The 20,939-nt window shown below is 38.1% G+C and overlaps 1 protein-coding gene across 3 annotated transcripts in view; it reads left to right on the top strand.

The window, feature by feature from the left end:
- The window catches only part of BTBD1 (BTB domain containing 1), a 45,460-nt gene extending 25,366 nt beyond the window's left edge, over positions 1 to 20,094 (top strand). The window contains exons 5-8 of one of the 3 annotated variants that reach the window (XM_019945827.3): positions 7,470 to 7,662; positions 14,452 to 14,539; positions 17,933 to 18,079; positions 18,589 to 20,094. In XM_019945827.3, the coding sequence (XP_019801386.1) occupies positions 7,470 to 7,662; positions 14,452 to 14,539; positions 17,933 to 18,079; positions 18,589 to 18,747 (587 nt within the window). In that variant the 3' untranslated portion in view covers positions 18,748 to 20,094. Of the gene's footprint in view, positions 1 to 7,469; positions 7,663 to 14,451; positions 14,540 to 16,986; positions 17,045 to 17,932; positions 18,080 to 18,588 lie in introns of those variants that run through there. The other 2 variants (XM_019945828.3, XM_019945829.3) reach the window with 2 other exon arrangements.
- The last annotated feature ends 845 nt before the right edge of the window (positions 20,095 to 20,939 follow it).

Genomic DNA, 20,939 nt, shown 5'->3' with positions numbered 1-20,939 from the left:
ATACACAGCAGTGCTAACTTTGTTGTAAATCAGGTGACTGTATATGAATGAATCTATTTCTGGAATGTTTAGTCTGCTCTACTGTATATTTGTGCATCCTTGAACCAATTCTGTGGAGTTTTCATTTCTGTAGTTTTAAACTGAATCTTGAAATCTGGTGGTGAAAATCCTCCAGCTTTGTTCTTCTGGATTACCTTGGCTATTCTTGGTCTTTTGTGTTGGTAGTTTCATATACCTAAACGTTTTAATCAGCTTGTCAGTTTCCACCAAAAAAAGTCATGGGATTCTGATTGGAATTGCATTGAATCCATAGATTGGTATGGAGATAATTGACATTTTTATAATATTGAGTCTTCCAATCAATGAACATTGATTTAAGTCTTTTAAAAATTTCTCTTAGTAATACTTTGAGTTTTCTGGTAGGGGTCTTGCATATTTTTTGGTAGGTTTATTCCTTATGTATTTTACTTCTTAAATGTTATTGCAATGATTAGTTTTTTTAATTTCCATGTCCTAACTGATTGATTGCCAGTATATAGAAATACAGTTGGCTTTTCCTGTATTGACCTTGTATCTAGTGATCTTGCTAAATTTATAAATTCTAATAATTATTTGTAGATGATTGTGCATAGTCTACATGTACAATCATGTGATCTGCAAACAATAATAATTCTATTTCTTCCATTCTAATCCTTAGACATTTCTTTTTCTTGCCTTATTGTATGACCTAGGACCTTGAGCATATTAAGAAGTATGGATAGTGAACATCCTTGCATTATTCTAGTCTTAGTCAGAAAGCTTTCAGTATTTCCCCACAGAGTATGCTTGCTGTAAATTTTTTGTAGATACTCTTTATTGGATTAAGGCAGTTTCCTTCTATTACTAGTCTTGTAAGGGTTTTATCATGAATTTTACCAAATATTTCTCTTCTTTTGAGATAATGATATGGTTTTCCCCTTTGTTCTCTTAGTATAGCTTAATATAGCATTGATTGATTTTCCAAGTTAAAACTTTGGATTCCTTACATAAACCAGACTTGGTTGTCATGCATTATTCTTTTTATATATTACTAGATCCAATTTGCCAGATTTAAAAAATATTTTTAGGACTACTTCATGAGAGAAATTAGGCTATAATTTTTCCTTTCTTGTAATGAAATTGTCAGATTTTGATTATCAAGGTTATGCTGGTCTCATACAAAAGTTAGGAATATATCTTTTTTCTGTATTCAAGAGTTTATGTAAAATTAGTGCTATTTTTCCTTAAATGCTTAGGGGAATTCACCAGTGAAGCTGTCTGGATCTAGTGTTTTCTTTGTGAAAGGTGTTTTTTTTTTTTTTGCGGTACACGGGCCTCTCACTGTTGTGGCCTCTCCCATTGCGGAGCACAGGCTCCGGACGCACAGGCTCAGCGGCCATGGCTCACGGGCCCAGCCGCTCCACGGCATGTGGGATCTTCCCGGACCGGGGCACGAACCCATGTCCCCTGCATCGGCAGGCGGACTCTCAACCACTGCGCCACCAGGGAAGCCCATCCCCACGAGTTTTGATATGTTGTATTTTCATTGTCATTCAATAAAAAGTATTTTCTAATTTTCATGGTAATTTTTTTCTTGACCCATGGGCTATTAAGTATATAGCTTAATTTTCAAATATTTGGGAATTTTTCTCCTAGCTTTAAGACAGAAATTTCTGTTTAATTCTTTAGTCTCTTAGCAGCGTCTTTCTGCCTGGTTTTTTGGTCTCATAGTTTTCTCTTGCTTGTGCATAGCTTAGGAATTGACAAATACTTTTTTTAAATTTTATTTTTGGCCGTGTTGGGCCTTTGTTGGGTCTTTGTTGCTGTGCTCAGGCTTTTCTCTGATTGCAGCCAGTGGGGCTACTCTTCATCGCGGTGCGTGGGCTTCTCATTGTGGTGGCTTCTCTTGTTGCGGAGCACAGGCTCTAGGCACATGGGCTTCAGTAGTTGCAGCACAGGTGCTCAGTAGTTGTGGCACACGGGCTTAGTTGCTCCACGGCATGTGGGATCTTCCTGGACCAGGGCTCGAACCTGTGTCCCCTGCATTAGCAGGCAGATTCTTAGCCACTGCGCCACCAGGGAAGCCCAGGAGTTGACAAATACTTCAAGGAGAAATTATGCGCAAAATGTTGGTCTTGTTTGTCTATTACGTATTCTCTTCCAGATCGTTGTCTGGCTGCCTTGGTAGCTTTGAATTACAGTTTTTGTCTCTTCAGTCAGTTGAGGACTACCACAATTTCTAGGTTGCCAGTTTCTATGTGGCATTTATGCCCTGTTAAGCAAATCAGCAAATATCCCAAGGGGAAAAGTGGTGACAGATATAGGGCTTCATCTCAATACATTTCCCTTCTCAAGCACTGACTGCCTCAATTGTTCTCTGTTAACATGAAATAGCTATTTTATGTACTGTTTCATGTATAGTTGTTCTCTGACGTAGGCTCTTCCATCTTACAGACTTATTAATATTTTTATGTAGTGAAATAATGTTTCTGTTTTTGCTGTTATGTATGTTCTTTTCTGTTATGCTTATTATTTCTGTATTATATTTTTCAAAACTGTTTTAGGGAGAGCTCCCTTTATGTTCTCTATTTTGCTGTTGAGTGTGTGTGTGTGTGTGTGTGTGTGTGTGTGTGTGTGTTTTCTGTCTAGAGATTAGGAAATAATTCTGCATTTACTTTTTCCCCTCCAATTTTCTTAATTCATTTCATAATAAAATGATATTTATTGACCTTCCCTATTTAAGATAAGAATGTTAGCATGGTGTTCCATCCTTTCAACCTTTCTAGCACACTTTATGGTAACTGATTATACACTCAACATAATGTACTACAAAGACACAACTGTATTAGACTTAATTATAGGTTGTATTGGATTTAGTGTTTATCACCAGTTCTTTTATGATACACCTTCTTGAATTCTTTATTTTGATTCACTCATTTGATGAGTTTATTCTTGATTACTTTCTTTAAATAGGTATACGGTAGATATCTGAGAACGTTTTTCATGATCTGAAGACTTCTTTTTTCAACTAAGGAAATTTTATAATACAGGCATACCTTGGCAATATTGTGTGTTCCAGACCACAACAATAAATTGAATATCGCAATAAAGTGAGCCATACAAATTTTTTGGTTTCCCAATGCATATAAAAGTTATGTTTACACTATATTATAGTCTGTTAAGTGCAATAGCATTATGTCTAAAAAAAACAAAGTACATACCTTAATTTAAAAAGACTGTATTGCTAAAGAATGCTAGCTAACATCTGAGCCTTCAGCGAGTCCTAATCTTTTTGCTGGTGGAGGGTCTTGCCTCGATGTTGACGGCTGCTGACTGGTCAGGGTGGTGGTTGCTGAAGGTTAATATGGCTGTGGCAACTTCTTTCTTTTTTTTTATTTTCATTTTTAAAAAATTTTTGGCTGCGTTGGGTCTTCACTGCTGTGCGCAGGCTTTCTCTAGTTGTGGCTAGCAGGGGCTACTCTTTGTTGCAGTGCACAGGCTTCTCATTGCGGTGGCTTCTCTTGTTGCAGAGCATGGGCTCTAGGTGTGCAGGCTTCAGTAGTTGTGGCACGTGGGCTCAGTAGTTGCGGCACGCGGGCTTCAGTAGTTGTGGCGGATGGGCTTATTTGCTCCGCAGCATGTGGGATCTTCCCGGACCAGGGCTCAAACCCATGTCCCCTGCATTGGTAGGCGGATTCTTAACCACTGCGCCACCAGGGAAGTCCTTTGGCAATTTCTTAAAATAAGATAATAATGAAGTTCGCCACAGTGATTGACTCTTTCAGGAAACATTTCTCTGTAGCAGGCAATGCTGTTTGATAGCATTTTACCCACAGTAAAACTTCTTTCAAAATTGGAGTTAGTCCTCTTTCACCCTGCCACTGCTTTATCAGTTAAGTTTATGTAATATTATAAATCCTTTGTTGTCATGTCAACAGTCTTCACAGCATCTTCAACAGGAGGAGATTCTGTCTCAAGAAACCACTTTCTTTGCTCATCTGTAGAAGCAACTCCTCATCTGTTCAAGTTTTATCATGAGGTTGCAGCAATTCAGTCATATCTTCAGGCTCCACTTCTAATTTTAGTTCTCTTGCTATTTCTACCACATCTGCAGTTACTTCCTCCACTGAAGTCTTTGAACCCCTCAAAGTCAAGCATGAAGGTTACAGTTTACTTCCTCCAAACTGTCTTTAATATTGATATTTTGAACTCTTTCCATGAATCATGGATGTTCTTAATGGCATCTAGAATGGTGACTCCTTTCCAGGTTTTCAGTTTACTTTGCCCAGATGCATCAGAGGAATCACTACTGTCTATGGTAGCTATAGCCTTACGAAATGTTCTTCTTAAATAATAAGGCTTGAAAGTCTAAATTACTCTTTGATCCATGGGCTATGGAATGGATGTTCTGTTAGCAGTCATGAAAACAACTGTACATCTTCATGAGTGCTCTTGGATGACCAGGTACATTGTCAAGGAACAATATTTTGAAAGGAATCTTTTTTTCTGAGCAGTTGGTCTCAACAGTGGGCTTAAAATATTCAGTATACCATGTTGTCAGCAAATGTGCTGTCATCCAGGCTTTTTTGTTCCATTTATAACACAGAGTAGATTTAGCATAATTCTAAAGGGCCCTAGGATTTTCAGAATGGTGAATGAGCATTGGCTTCAACTTAAAGTCACCAGCTACATTAGCCCCTAACAAGAGTGTCAGGCTGTCCTTTGAAGCTTTAAAGCCAGGCATTGACTTCTCTCTAACTATCAGAGTCCTAGATGGCATCTTCTTCTACTAGAAGGCTATTTGTCTACACTTGTCTACATTGAATTATCTGTTGTTTTGTGTAGCCACCTTCATTAATTATCTTAGCCAGATCTTCTGGATAACCTGCTGCAGCTTCTACATCAGCACTTGCTGCTTCACCTTGCACTTTTACATCACAGAGGCAGCCTCTTTCCTTAAACCTCCTGGACCCCCTTCTGCTAGCTTCAGACTTTGCTTCTGTAGCCTCCTCATCTCTTTCAGCCTTCATAGAATTGAAGAGAGTTAGGGCCTTGCTCTGGATTAGTCTTTGTCTTAAGGGAATGTTGTGGCTGGTTTGATCTTCTATCCAAACCACTCAGACTTTCTCCATATCAGCATTAAGGCTGTTTTGCTTTCTTATTATTTGTGTGTTCACTGGAGTAGCACTTTTAATTTCCTTCAGGAACTCTTCCTTTGCATTCACAACTTGGCTACTCTTTGGTGCAAGAGACCTAACTTTTGACAAGCCTTCTTACTCAGCATAACCATTTCTGCTTTTGATTTAAAGGGAGAGATGTTTGACTGTTCTTTCACTTGAACACTTAAGAGGCCACTATAGGGCTGTTGTTTTCATTTTTTTTTTTGTAAATTTATTTATTTTATTTTTGGCTGCATTGGGTCTTCGTTGCTGTGCGCGGGCTTTCTCTAGTTGCAGCGAGCAGGGGCTACTCTTCATTGTGCTGCACGGGCTTCTCATTGTGGTGGCTTCTCTTGTTGAGAAGCACGGGCTCTAGGCGCGCGGGCTCAGTAGTTGTAGCTTGCGGGCTCTAGAGTGCAGGCTCAGTAGTTGTGGTGCAGGGCTTAGTTGCTCCGTGGTATGTGGTATATGGGATCTTCCTGGACCAGGGCTCAAACCTCTGTCCCCTGCGTTGGCAGGCAGATTCTTAACCACTGTGCCAGCAGGTAAGCCCAACTATAGGGTTGTTAATTGGCCTAGTTTCAATACTGTTGTGTCTCAGGAGGAGACAGAGAGATGGGGAACGGCTGATCAGTGGAGCAGTCAGAACACACACAACATTTATGCAGATACCTGCATAACTTAATTGTTCGCTGTCTTATGGGTGTGGTTCATGGGGCTCAAAACTATTACAGTAGTGACATCAGAGGTCACTGATCACAGATCATCATAACAAGTATAGTAATAATGAAAAAGTTTAAACTATTGAGAGAATTACCAAAATGTGACACAGAGACACAAAGTGAGCAAATGCAGTTGAAAAATGACAGCAACAGACTTGTTGATGCAGGGTTGCCACAAATCTTCAATTTGTAAAAAAAAATGTATCTGCGAAGCATAATAAAGCGAGGTATACCTGTAGTCTTGAATTATTGCATCATCCTATTTCTTACTGTTAGTTCTTCAGGAACACTAGTTACCTGTATGTTGGTCTCTGCTTTTTATCATCCATTTTAATCACCTTAACATTTTAATTCTTTTGTCTTATTTGTCATTCTGAGAAAGATACATGAGTTTTCACCCCCATCTGTCTTCTGATCTTACGCAGTTCCAGTTACATTCTCTTCTTTTTTTCTCTCTAAAATGCATGTTTTAAGTTTGTAATTGTATTTTTTCTTCTTTACAATCTTTACTTATCCAGAGATTGCAAATGAACCACGGGGCCAGGTCTGGCAGGTTGATATATTTTGTTTGTGATATTCTAAAACTTTATATTAAAAATCAGGGCATTTTACGTTAAAATCTGATTTATAGTTTCTTAAACCAAATTTCTAGTGTTTTGCAGTCTCTTAGTTAGATTGTTTTTACCAGCCTTGGAAGGAATCTCCTGGCATCTTTTATGAGGAATAGCATTTATTCCTGGTTAAATTTAAGCTGTTTGGAATTTTCTCTTCCCAGAAACAGTGAATGAGAAAACTATAGCTTGTGATATGCTGCTTCCATAGCTCTTCCAGTCTTAGCTCCTGACCTCTGCTGATTTCAAAATCCCACAATGAAAGCACTGTGCCATCTATTTCTACCTCTAAATATTCCATTGTTTGATTACAGCCTCAGACAGATGGGGAATGGAGAGGTAACGATAGCTCTGGCTGCCACTGTAAGCACTTCTCCAACTCTCCTCTTTCTGGGAAACGGAACACTCAGGGCAAATGGATAGAAAAATCCAGGGATCTTTCTGTGATTTCAGGGTTTCATCTAAGCTTTGATTTATTAATGATTTTAACACTTACATATTAGGTTAACCTCGATGAATTTAGTAAAACTTTAAAATTAAATATATGCTAAAATTAGGGGCTTCACTGGTGGCGCAGTGGTTGAGAGTCTGCCTGCCAATGCAGGGGACACGGGTTTGTGCCCCGGTCTGGGAAGATCCCACATGCCGCGGAGCGGCTGGGCCCGTGAGCCATGGCCGCTGAGCCTGCATGTCCGGAGCCTGTGCTCCTCAACGGGAGAGGCCACAACAGTGAGAGGCCCACGTACCACAAAAAAAATAAATTAATTAAATAAATAAATAAATATATATATATATATATATATATATATATATGCTAAAATTATATATACTGAGATTTTTCTACCTCATTGTTACTTTACATCTTTCACATTTGAATTCACGTTATTATGGGGAGAATTACAAAGTTAGGAATTGCAGTGAAGTTACTTTTATTGAGGTTTATGTTTTTATTTCTACAGGTCCTGCTCAGTCTGGAATTCTGTCAGATCGTGAAGTGGTAAACCTCTTTCTTCATTTTACTGTCAATCCTAAGCCCCGAGTTGAATACATTGATCGACCAAGATGCTGCCTCAGAGGAAAGGAATGCTGCATCAATAGATTCCAGCAAGTAGAGAGCCGGTGGGGTTACAGTGGAACGAGTGATCGAATCAGGTATCTGCATATTGTAGATTTGGGGGTGGGGTGGGGCGGGGCAGCGGCTCGCATTTGGCTTTTATGTTCATATTGTGGGAGATAATTAACCACATTTTATTTTATACTTTGTTTAATACATTTCTAACTTGATACAACAGTCAAGAAGTCAGGCTTACTGGTCTCTCCACTGAATTATGAGTGAGGGAATCTCTTAGGAAACAAGTAGAGTAAGAAAGGATTGACTTGGGCCTTCTATTTTCTGAGTTTCGTTTGGATTGCCACTGCTGGTGAGCTGAAGTCTAGACCTTAATTGATCAAACATTATTTTTACAGCCTTAGGGCTATAATTTAATACATTTAATCTTACTTGGTTTAGTGTGAGATTTTTATTTGCATAGATGTTGCATGGAAAATATCTCAGTATACATTTGTAACAACTTGGGGAAAATTTTTTTTTAATTTTAAAAGATGCATGCATATAATCCTTTTGGAATTCATATTTGCTCTACCGTGTTTCCTTAGGTTAAATGTCAAAATAGAATATTTACCTGTTTTCATAAAACATGCCTTTTGAATTTGCATTTATTTAATATTAATAGCACTTTGGTGTAAAACTAGAAACTAACAAGAAGTTTGTTTAAAACTAGAACTCCAAGAGGGAGAGGACTCTTACAAATATTGGGTTAAAATGGAAATAAAAATGCATTTGTAGACTATTTAGTAATAATTCACAATGAGAATACTATATGTGAGAACTTAGGGGATGAGGCCAAAGTGTCACACAAAGAATTAGCGATAATTAACTACTTTTATTAAATAAATTAGAGTAGAAATAAATGATTTCAGCATTAACCCAAGAAGCTAGAAAATGAATAGCAAAAGAACCATATGAAAAGAGAAAGGAAATAGGTAAATGTAGAAATTAATGAATTAAAAATAGTAGAATTGTTAAATATAAGCTGGTTCCTGAAAAAGACCAATAAAATAAGCAAACCTTGGGCAAAGGTAATAAAACATACTTACATCTACAAATAATGGAATATAATAATATACTGAGGAAATTTTTATTTTAATTCTGGGTTTACTCTGTGCTAATAAATTGAACATCTTGATGGAATGGATCATTTTATAGGCAAATATAAATTATCAAAATTGACTGAAGAAGAAAGCCTGAATAGACCAATTACCATGGAAGAAATTAAAAGTTATCAAAGAACTGTCCCTTCACAAGGTGGTTTTGACAGGTGAGTTTTATCAAACATTCAGGGAACAGGTTGTTTCGTTGAACATTAAAAGAAGAAAATACTTTTTGGTTAGTTATTGAAAGAAGCATAATCCTTATACAGGAATCTGACAAGGCAAAAAATTTTCTAGGTCAATCTCACTTATATAGAAAAGAAATAAAATAGCGTATTGAATCTAGCAGTACCTTAAAAGAATAATACTATAACAGCAAATAGATGTAAATCAACTATAGTCCAATTTTTAAAAAACAGTGATAAATTAGGATCGGAAAAATACATCCAGTGGAGATAAATATGCAAGATCCATGTTCTGACATCTTAAGTTTGGTTCTAAAGCTATAAAGTTACAGAAATTGAAGAGTTTATCACATGAAAAGGACACATATTGCTCAGGAGAAGCGTGGCTGTTTCAGATACAGAGACTTTAGAGAAGTTTCTCCTGTGGTTTCTTAGAAAGGGGACACTGAGCAGTGCAATGAACATCATTTAAAATAACATCCATCCAACTGAGTTTTGTAAGGCTATTCCTAATAACGTCCATCAGTGCAAAAGGAGTGCAAAAAAAAAAAGACAGATAAGAGTTTGGAGATTGAAAGAATGGCGCAAAACTAGGAAATATATTACTATAATTCACCATGGTAGCAGATCAAAGGAAAAAAATTTATTTTGATAGATGTCAAAAAGACTTTTGGGGCTTCCCTGGTGGCGCAGTGGTTGAGAGTCTGCCTGCTGATGCAGGGGACACGGGTTCATGCCCCAGTCCGGGAAGATCCCACATGCCGCGGAGCGGCTGGGCCTGTGAGCCATGGCTGCTGAGCCTGCGCATCTGGAGCCTATGCTCTGCAACGGGAGAGGCCACAACAGTGAGAGGCCTGCGTACCACAAAGACTTTTGATAAAATTTTACCCTCGATCCAGATAAAACCATTAATAGGCTAGGTCTAGAAGAATACTCCTTTAACATGATGGGCTAGTGAAACCTCAAGATAGGGATGCCTGGTAACCTTGCTGTTTTTCAGTAGTGTTCTTAAAGCTCTGATTGATGTAGGTATAAAGATAAAGAAATATACGTAATTAATACAACGTTGTAAATAAACTATACTTCAATATAAACAAACAGAAAAAGAAATATTGGAGAGGAAGAGGTGTTTTTCATTTTTTTCAGATAACGTCTATGTTAGTAGTTCTTCACTCCATCAGACCTAGTTCTCCCTTTTTTTGTAATAAATATTTTGTATTCCCCCTTTATTAACCTGAAATGAAATTCATAGATAATGTGTTTCATTTTTTTAAAATGATATAATGGCCTAGTTGTAATGTAAAGGACAGTAAATGTAACTGATAGTAAAATCAAATGTGTACTTCAATATGTAGACACTTGGGCAGCACCAGAAGACAAACAAGCAATCAGAGATAGTACCTGTATGCACCAGCACACTGAGACAGCTGTAGGTGCAGGGAACAGGTGTATTATACTCATGTCCCAAATACCATGAGTAGCACTGCTGCCAATTTTGTCATTTTCTTTAAAAGTTTCAACTAAAGCAAACTATGGTCCATCCTGTTTATCTAGTTTCCGTATTTGAGAACTCATCTACTCGCTAGAATTTATTTGTAACCCCCAAATCAATACCAGCAGCGCTTTCTTAGTCATTCACAGAAAAGATTTTAGTTGCCTGGGAGCATGCTCCTGTGTGAGCTCAAACAAGGAGGATGCTCTACCTTCTTATTTCAGCGCTCATACAGAGATGGAGATGGTAGGGGGCAGTGCAGTGCAGGACACTACAGCTCTGTGGCCATTGGACAGTTTGAATCCCATCTCTGGCATCTGTTAGTGGGGTGGCCTCAGGCAAGTCACTTAACACTCCTTAATTCCATTTCTCTTTTGTGAAACACAGAAAATGGGATATACTAGAATGAGTTGTTCTTAGGATTTAAGATTATAATCCACATGAGTGGTGTGTGAGTGTGTGTGTGAGTGTGTGTGTGTGTGTGTGTGTGTGTGTGTGTGTGTGTGTGTGTGTGTGTACATTCCCCCTAAGAGCAATGGTTTAGTATTTGCTAATTCTGTGTTTGCGCCAACTATAAAATATAACTACCACAAATAATGAGAAATGACTGTATGATATTTCCTCGATTTGTATAGTAGTCACCTCTTGTAAAAGTCAGTGAATGTTAAAATTGCTGTAAAAATCTTGGTTTATTAATAAAAAGGGATTAAGTTCAAGTCTCATAGTTAAAAACAAGTTTTTCATCTACATGAATTCTGACAGGACACTTGAAAGTTGGTTGAGATTCTTTGTTTTGGGAGACTTTCCGAAGTATTGCAGTAAATCTGGTGTCCCTGGCTCCCTGTCAGTGGTGCATCATATCCTTTGTGAAAATAGAGCCTGCCTCCCTGGGCACAGAACTTCTTTTGAGAACAACTAGTCCACCCAGACAGCCTCAGGATCAGTAAAAATCTATTAGAACCAATGCATAGTAGTGGCAACTTATAAAACGTATGTGCAAAACCCAGTGATGTTCCTGTGTCATTAAAATTCATTTACAGAGATGGGTGGTGTTGATGGTTAACAACAGTGTGAATTACTTAATGTCACTGAATGGTGCACTTTAAAATGCTTAAGATGGTACATTTTGTTATATATTTTGCCACAATAAAAAAATTTTAGGGCATTCCCTAGCGGTCCAGTGGTTAGGACTTGGCGCTTTCAGGGTGGTTTCCCGGGTTCAATGCCTGGTCAGGGAACTAAGATTGCGCAGGCCATGCGATGCAGCAAAAAAATAAATAAATAAAATTAATGTTTGAATTTTCAGTTAAAATGGTGAGTAAAAACAGACCCCACTTGCAATAGTAACAAATAACATAAAGTAGCAGGGGTAAATCCTATAGGAAATGTACGGTATGGTATCTTTATAAAGAATTGGAAAACTTCGACTGGAATCAGACAGTGTCTTTCCAAACTAACCTTTCTGAGTTAGGCAGTTCCTTGTAGAAGTCACATGTTTTTGGTAGGGAGGAGTGGGTTGGCAAAATTATTCTAAAATTAATTTGCAAAAGTAAAGGTTTCTTTTTTAAAAGAGTGGTATTAATCAAATATGAAAAATACTGTAAAGCCGTAAGAGAATGTTGTACGGAACATACTACAGAGTTCAGAAACCAACCTAATATAAATGAACATTTAGAATGTGAGGAAGGATTAACCACTGGGAAAATAAAGTTAGATCTTTACTGATGCCATCTTCCAATATTTGTATAAATTAAAATTTTAACGTTAAAAAAAGGAAACCGTGAAGGTGCCGGAACAGAATGTTTATTTATTATGAGGATGAGATAGGCCTCTCTGAACTTGGCATAGATCATAATTTGACTACAAATAATTCAAAATGTTACATCCAAAACCACCATAAAGTTAAAAGATAAATGACAAATAGGAAAGTTTTTGTAATGGATGTTACTGACAAAGCATATAATAACTATATAACATGGTCTTTCAAACCCACATGAAAAAGACACTCATCAGCAGAGAAAAATGGGAAAAGAATGTGAGTGGGTTTTTCATTAAAGAGAAAATCCAGTAGATAGTAAGCATATGAGCAAATGTGTTAACTCAGTAATCAAATATAAATAGAATTTGTCAATCATCAGTTTCTCAACAGCAAAAAGAAATGAATACTTGTGGTTGTTGAGAGTGAGATAGAAATGATCTTCATTCCTTGTTGGGTGTAAAGTTTTATAATCTTCCCAGAAAGCAATTTGATAAAGTTCATCTAACGCCTTAAGAATATGCCTTTCATTTTCCCCAGAAAATCTACTTCCAGGAATTTATTCTAGGAAATAATGAAGGCACTGTGAAATGACTGTTCATCATGGCATTGTTGTATAATAACAAAAACTGCAAATAACCTAGATTATTTAACAAGTAGGAATTGTTTAAATATAATGAATCAGTAGTAGTTTTTTACCTTTTTACATGAAGTTACAAAAATATATATATTCTGACATGGTTTTTAAAATAATACATATATGTTCATAGAAAAAAGTCTGTTTTTGTATTGTTTAAAAACAGAACTAAAAGTCTGAAAAGGAAGTGCACCAAATTGAAAATGAAGTTATCTCTAGATGGTAGATTTAGAGATGCTTTAAATTTTTCCTCTTGTTTGCTTAGCTGCATTTTCTGACTTTTTTTAAACAGAGAATATATTGCTTTTTTATAATAAAAAATTATAAATAATATATTTTAAAAATTTTAACGTGATCCTCATACTGGGAGTTTAGCATAGTGATTGAGTGTGACCTTTTGATCCATGCAGACCTGGGATTGTGTCCCAGCTCTGCTACACATTTTGATCCAGGCAAGTTAATTTCTCTAAATCTCAGTTTCTTCAGCTATAAAAACAGGATGATAAAAATCATACTGTGTTACTTAGTTTATAGAGCTGTTATGATGACTAAAGGAAATAATTCATGTAAAGAACTGAAGCTCGGTGCCTGGCACAGGAAGTGCTCATAAAGTGGCAATGGTATGGTAGTAATAATAATAAAACTTGTTACTTCAGTTCTTAAAGTATGAAATGTTGAGGATAACTGCTTTATATTATAGATTATCTCTTATTATACAGTCATTTAGTGCCATTTGTGCTTGATGCTAGTTTTTATACATTTATAACATGGAGTAAGGTGGGTCTGTTTCTTAACTATGGTGACTAAACTGGATCTGCTAATTGTTCTAGTGTGAAATCTCATTCTGATCCACCTGTGTAACTTAGGTCCTGTCCCCAGACCTCCACCACCAATTCTGTTACAGCAGCCTGCTTCCTTCACAATTCTTATCACAACTTACAATTAACGATTTATCCCTTTGTTTACTTATTTATTATCAGTGTCCTCCTTTAGGCCATAAGTGCAGTAGGGGCAGAGACTATCTTGTTGACCATTATTTCCCCAGTGCCAGGCCCAGTAAGTATTCATCGAGCTGAAGAATTGTCAGAGTTTGGGACGCTGCACATCAGGTCTGATGGCTGACACATCTCTGTTCATGAAGGAGATGTGCAGACAGATTTGGACTAAAATTATCATCACAACAAAAGTGGGTATTTAGGTTAAATAAATTGCTTGGCTCAAAAATGAAAACAGAGGGCTTCCCTGGTGGCGCAGTGGTTGCGAGTCCGCCTGCCGATGCAGGGGACACGGGTTCGTGCCCCGGTCTGGGAAGATCCCACACGCCGCAGAGTGGCTGGGCCCGTGAGCCATGGCTGCTGAGCCTGCGCGTCTGGAGCCTATGCTCCGCAACGAGAGAGGCCACAACAGTGAGAGGCCCGCGTACCACAAAAAAAAAAAAAAAAAATGAAAACAGATTCTACTTAAGTTTCCAATAAGTTACTCTAGCAAGAGTTTTTTGGTAAGCAGATGACATTTCCAAGGATGTTTAATTTTTGATAGTTTTCTTTATTATGAGCAAAATTAGGTGTTCTGAGTAACACTTTAAAAATGTATAAGCCTTTGGAGTATGAATGCTTACTGAATTATGTATGTTATTTTATATTTGGCCTCGTTCTCTCAGGTTCACAGTTAATAGAAGAATCTCTATAGTCGGATTTGGTTTATATGGATCTATTCATGGTCCCACGGATTATCAAGTGAATATACAGGTACACTTTTTTTGCCCACTGTATACCATCTGAAAAAATAACAAGTGTCATTTTACGATAAGATATTGTTTCGGCAAAATCCAAATTTCAGTATAAAAGCCTATTAGTATTTTAAGCCTAGAGGTTCCACTTTACAATTGATCTAAAAAGTGTAGTTTCAGAAAATTGAGGTCCTGGGGTCCTTAACAGAAGCATTAACATACAAGGAGCTCGCCTTTGTCCAGGAAACCCTTCTATTAGTTCATCCTGCTGTGTACTGACTGTCTCAAAACACCCACCTGCTTTTTTCATGGTACTTTGAACTCTAGGGCTTGAGACTTCTAATTTCCTATAACTACTGGTTACACCTCTGATTTCTGATTGTCTGACCATACCCTGCCCCATTCTTAGGTCTGCTCCACCTCAGTTCTTTCAGATATGACACGATTACTTAATCTCGAAGAAAGTGAAGCACCTCTCTCCTTCCCTTCCAGTCAACCAGTGTTCTCCACACTTTTGATTGCACATCCCAGTTAGTGAAATTATTTTTGAAACACATCTACATTGTACTTTATTTACTATACACATATACCTATGCAATACTATACTTATTTTATATTATACATAAATTAAAACACAAAAAATAGAAATGAAAAAAGGAAGTAAACAATGTTTCAGACTTCTTTCAGCTGAAAAAACTACCCTTTCTAAAATGTTAATTAATATACTATTTTTAATAGTAAAAACATTGGTGAACTTTGTGATCAAAATGCATCATTGACTTTCAAGATACACAACAATTCAAAGATCTGGTCTGGTCCGGGGACTTACCTGGTGGCGCAGTGGTTAAGAATCTGCCTGCCAGTGCAGGGAACACGGGCTCGAGCCCTGGTCCAGGAAGATCCCACATGCCGCAGAGCAACTAAGCCCGTGCGCCACAACTACTGAGCCTACATGCCACAACTGCTGAAGCCCTTGTGCTTAGAGCCCGTGTTCCGCAACAAAGACAAGCCACCGCAATGAGCAGCCCGCGTACTGCAACGAAGAGTAGCCCCCGCTTGCCACAACTAGAGAAAGCCCGTGTGCAGCAAGGAGGGCCCTACACAGACAAAAATAAAGGTCTGGTCTGATGACAGCCAAAAAAGATACTTTACTACCTCACAAATACACCTTGTTCCAAATGGAAGAATTGCTTTATTGGCTGTGCTAATGAAATCATGCTCATTTTTAAATTCTATCCACTAACGTTTATAGTGAAATTCAGCTATAAATTAAATCATTCATGTCATTTCGTTGCTCTTACAAACCAAAGCCACTGAGATTGTTTATTTGAAAGATTTTAAAGGTTAGGAAATTTTTTTTCTATAATTTTTAATGCAAAAAAGCCACAGCAGACCTCTTAGGGGTATAAAAGATTTTCATGATCACTCCCCGTTTTACTTTTTTTTTTTTTTTTTTTTTGCGGTACGCGGGCCTCTCACTGCTGTGGCCTCTCCCGTTGCGGAGCACAGGCTCCGGACGCGCAGGCTCAGCGGCCATGGCTTACGGGCCCAGCCGCTCCGCGGCATGTGGGATCTTCCCGGGCTGGGGCACGAACCCGTGTCCCCTGCATCGGCAGGTGGACTCTCAACCACTGCGCCACCAGGGAAGCCCCCGTTTTACTTCATATACTGTTAAGATCCTATCCATGGGATCCATAAGCCCCCTTAAGCAGGCTGTGTAATCTGCAGGCCTGGGAAGGAGTGAGGGCCCCACAGGCATTCTCTTCAATTGTGGAACCCCTGTCTTCCTTCAGTGCCCCTCCCATATTACATGAGACACCAGATTCCTTGTGTACAGTCTGAGGGAGGGCATCGGGGTTATAGGTATATTAAAATGATAAAATATAAAATGAATAGAAGTAGGACTTCTCTTTATTTTCTTCCGCCCGGTGGCTAGTCCCATGCACCCTCTAGATAACACTACCAGATAGACCTGCCTGGGTTTGAATCTCTACCATCTCAAGGGTGTGTCTGTGGGCAAATTAGGTAACCTCTCTGAGCCCCAGTGTCCTTGTTTACTTTGACAGTAGTGGTACCTCCATTATGTTTTTGTGAGCAACGGTTGAGATGATGCATGTAAAGTGTTTGGAACATAGTCTGTTGCTGTCGTTGTTGCTGTAGTTTTATAATTTGAGTCTCACAATAGCCTTAGGAAGAAGGCAAACAAGTTTTTTTCCAAGATTAAAAGATAAAACTGAGGCTCGGAGAAGTGGTTTAGTTTAGATTACACTACCACAACGAAATCCTGTCTTACTACTTTTCCAGGGCACCATCATGTCTTTTTTTTAAATTGAATTGTGATATACTGTAGTCCCTCAGTATCTTCAGGGGATTGGTTCTAGGACCCCCTGTGGATGCCAAAGTCCATGGATGCTCAAAGCCCCTTATATAAAATGACGTAATACAGTCAGTCCTCCACATCCACAGGTTCTGCATCCGCGTATACAGGGGGCCAACTGTACATACAGAAAAGTAGACATAAGTGGTACGTATGGCTCCCTTTTCATAAACTGCAAACACACTTGTGTAACCAGCAGCCTGATCAAGGAACAGGGTATTACAGCACCCCAGACATCCCCTTGTGATCTTTTCTGGTCACTATCCCGCCTGAGGTGGCCACTGTCCTGATCTCTCTCTGCATGTACTGGTTCAGCCTGTTTTACTATTACCGTTTTTACCTGATGTATGCAAAAAGATGGCTTTGTGAGCCTTGGCCTCCACACATACTGTTCCCTTGCATGAAGACTTTTCTCTTATAACCTGGTAACCTCTGAGTTGAGCTTTAAGAACTCTCTTTTGTGGAGCCTCCCCCCTTCCTGACAAAATCAGTTTTTCCTCTCCTCCTCCACTTCATCTTATGCATAGCTCTCTACTGCAGGTGCTGTACTGAATTGTCATTGTTTACTTGTCTTCTCTAATGACTAGAAGCTCCTTGAGGGTGTCCCTCAGTGCCTGGCACAGGTTATGGAACTAAATCGAAAAGACGGAATTTTCATATTTTGAAATATCCACATAGGAAATGCTACAGGAATTTCCCAGCAACAAGACATAGGCTAGCAAGGAGTAGAGGCTCGTTTCCCTCAGGTGTCTAAAATCCACACAGCCTAAACACCAGTTCCCAAGCCATGTGTCTTTTTTAGAAGCTCCTCTCTTCTGCAGCCAAAGCCCAGTTATCTGACATCCTCCCCATCCTTACTGCAGTGAATGCATTTTCTGACAGCGTGTTTAAAGCCATCTTTAGTGGTTAGAGACAGTAGAGAAAAATTACAGCAGAGAGATGTAGTAGTCTATTTTGCTGTGCCTAAGGGCTTCATACTTTCTTCTACGAAACTTTGTTTTAACTTAAATTTAATTTTTCTTTTAAAAATTACAGATCATTGAATATGAAAAAAAACAAACCCTGGGACAAAATGATACTGGATTTAGTTGTGATGGGACTGCTAATACATTCAGGGTCATGTTCAAAGAACCCATAGAGATCCTACCCAACGTGTGCTACACAGCATGCGCAACACTCAAAGTAAGAGTCTTCCCGAATGTTCCAGGTGGTGAGCTGGCGGGGCCCACGGTTTCCTCTTGCATGTTATAGAGAGCGTGTTTCAATAGAAGCTGAGAGTCACTAACAGTACAGCCTTGTCGGAAGCAGAGAAGGTGGGAAGGTGGGAGCTAAAATATTCCACTGCTTTGAGAAGAGCAGTGCCTCTCAGCAGAACTCTGCTCTGAAAGAAATAGTTCTTCATAAGAAATAGCCTTTTGTTTGAGTAGGAGATTGTAAGTTTGACAGAAGATAAAATAAAACAATTGTTTCCTTAAAACCATTTCACTGTCCTCTAATAGTTGAGCTCTACATTCATTATTTTTAGTCATTAATTAGCTTGTAGCAAAAACTACATTTTTCCTTAAATGACTTGGCATAAATTTTTATACAAGAGCTATAACGAAATACAGTAGATCGGTAATATAATTAAAATACCACATTAAATTGCTTATTAAATGAAAATTACTAATGAACCTTTTGTTCTCATTTAGGGTCCAGATTCCCACTATGGCACAAAAGGACTGAAGAAAGTAGTGCATGAAACACCTGCTGCTAGCAAGACTGTTTTTTTCTTTTTTAGCTCCCCTGGCAATAATAATGGCACTTCCATAGAAGATGGACAAATACCAGAAATAATATTTTATACATAATACAGCATTATAATACATAATGGCTAAATAGTACCATACAGCCTAGTCTCAAAGGCATAAAAAACTGGCCACAGAATATAACTGTAAGATAAGAGACATTTTAATTTCTTAGAAAAGATAGATAAGTGTTGACTTAAATCTCTGCATGATTTAAAGGGAGATTTTCCATTTTCTTATAACCTTAGGGGGAAAAAGAACCGGTTTAATTGTTTAAAAAAAAACAGCTATTTATCTTGCATAATTTCATAGATTAGCTGACTCATGATCTTTCAGCAGTTTTATAACCGAAAGATTCTTGTTTTATATAGCTGGTTTGTTTTTTTTCCTGTTTTAACTTTTGAAGGTTACATAAGATGAGGTGGGTCAGTATTCCTACAGAATTCCTATTAACTCAAATAACTAATTTCAGAAAATGAAGAAAACTGACCTCATCTTTGGAGTTTCTAACTATCTGGTGGTTAGCATTTGCAGTATTGCTAGAAATAGGCTTAACAAATGCCAAAGAAAATCTTCAGTGCATTTACAGAAAAGGATATTTTATAATAGTATAATATGTTACATAGTACAGTTTTAAACGATAAATGAAATTTGTACGAATTCACAATAATGTGATATAAACAAAGGATCTAAAGGTGTACTCCGAGACTGGCTTCTTTATCACTAAGCTGCACCACTGTACGTCTCTCTCTCTCCGGGGGATGCGGTTGAGAATTCCCAAGATTGAGATGATGGTGGTGGTGCTGATGGTGGCGGAGTAAACAGACAACAGTTCAGCTCTGTGGCGATAATCTTACGCAGCAAGAACTGGAATGAAATACTAACATCTCTAACAGCTGCTTTGAAACTTTAAAGATATCCAACAGAATCACTCCTGAAAAGTATACTTTCACCTACACAGTCCTATCCAAGAAATAAAATATGTTTTAACATTCATGACCTCACTGTCAGAGGTACAGCTGTCTAAGGAGGGGATAGGAAGTATATTGGCAGAATGACATTTATACACTTTTATAAAGCAAAATTTTTATATAAAATTCTTTTTCCCTTCAAAATGATTATCTCATTAAAAATATATGTGTCATTAAGCTATATCAAATAGTTGTGGAAGATGTGTAGAAATCAATTCTTTTAAGTATCAACTTAAGAATTATTTCTAAATGGTAATTAGGTTAAAAAAATTTTCCATCTAAAGTAGTATTTGATATTTTCAAGAAGGTAGTGAGGTGTGGTGGTGGCAGAGGTCTCATGTAACTGAAGGTAGTCATACAAGGGACAAGAAATGGAACCATTTACTGATATGGGACATCCCCTGGAATTTTAAAAAAATAAACATCTATTGTACTTTTATTTATTTTTTTGTCATTTCTAAAAGTTGAGTGTAAGACACCATTTTGGAACAAAGCTTCTAATTAACTGAGGTTGAACCTTATTTTTAATTTATGGAAGTAATGCAACCCATAGTAAGAAGGCCTTACTGTTGCCTTAAAGCAACTATAGCAGCAACAACTGTTGTCGTCTGCTGCTTCATCAGTTTTTTTCAGTCTCAGGTTTTTCTCCCCTGTTCTACTCTCAGTAGGTGAGAGAAAGGAAACTGTGCTTGTTATTTACTCTGATATAGTGTAAGGACCATCTCGCCATCGTTTATTAATAGAGCTACCTGAGTGACTCCTGGGTACCAGGCTCTGCACTGAGTACTTTACACACGTTCTCATTTGCTTCTCACAACATCAGTATGAGGGAAGTACTATGATAATATCCATTTCACAGGCCAAGAAATTCATGTTTTAAAAGGTCAAGTGGTTGTAAGCAGAATTTAAACCCAGATCGATCTCCCAAGCTACAAAGCGGGAAAATATTATTTTGCTGGATCCCAAAATGCCACCGTTCTCAAACCTTATAGTGAGACCCAAAAAGATACTTGGCTAATCTGTGTTTACTGTAGAATATAAGCCATTTCTATTTTTTAAAAGAGTGATTACTCCAGTATCTACCCAACAAATTGTGATTATTTGTTTGCATTATCAAAGTGTTCGTTCTTTTTTTTTTTTTTTTGTGGTACGCAGGCCTCTCACTGTTGTGGCCTCTCCCGTTGGCGGAGCACAGGCTCCGGACGCGCAGGCTCAGCGGCCATGGCTCACGGGCCCAGCCGCTCTGCGGCATGTGGGATCTTCCCGGACCGGGGAAGCCCCCAA

This window comes from Tursiops truncatus, chromosome 2 (genome assembly GCF_011762595.2).
Source record: "Tursiops truncatus isolate mTurTru1 chromosome 2, mTurTru1.mat.Y, whole genome shotgun sequence".
Taxonomy (NCBI): Eukaryota; Metazoa; Chordata; class Mammalia; order Artiodactyla; family Delphinidae; genus Tursiops; species Tursiops truncatus.
This window is presented reverse-complemented; position numbering and strand designations above follow the sequence as displayed.